The sequence below is a fragment of the Eimeria mitis genome, genomic scaffold (assembly GCF_000499745.2).
Source record: "Eimeria mitis Houghton genomic scaffold, Emh_scaff2784, whole genome shotgun sequence".
In the NCBI taxonomy this organism is placed as follows: domain Eukaryota; phylum Apicomplexa; class Conoidasida; order Eucoccidiorida; family Eimeriidae; genus Eimeria; species Eimeria mitis.
In genome coordinates this window covers 5,577-5,886 of record NW_013571123.1, presented here as the reverse complement: position 1 = coordinate 5,886, position 310 = coordinate 5,577, and the positions used below count along the sequence as shown (strand labels likewise).

Sequence of the window (310 nt, the reverse complement as noted above, 5' to 3'; positions counted from 1 at the left end):
GGGGGGGGGGGGCCCCCCCCCCCGGGTGTATGGGGGGGCCCCCCGCGGCTAGAAGCATCTGAGGGGGGGCCCCCCAGCAGCGGCGTTCTCCTGTGGTAGTGCGAGGTATGGGGCTTGTGTGTGTGGTTGTGTGCATGCGCAAGGGGGCCCCCATGGGGGCCCCCATGGGGGCCCCCCCCTCCTGGGGGCCCCCCTCTCCCCTCCTCATGACCTGCTGATGCGGGGGGGGATGCGGGGGACCCCCTCGCCCCCCCTGCTGCTCCTGCTGCTGCTGCTGCTGGTGCTGCTGCTGCAGCAGCTGCTCCTGCTG

At 74.2% G+C, this 310-nt stretch overlaps 1 protein-coding gene across 1 annotated transcript in view; it reads right to left on the bottom strand.

The window, feature by feature from the left end:
• Positions 1-310, bottom strand: part of EMH_0058670 (uncharacterized protein) — a gene marked incomplete at both ends in the record, with an annotated part of 2,886 nt that overhangs the window by 1,636 nt on the left and 940 nt on the right. The window contains one exon of the mRNA XM_013497594.1: positions 212-310. Coding sequence (XP_013353048.1) covers positions 212-310 — 99 coding nt within the window. The remainder of the gene's footprint in view (positions 1-211) is intronic.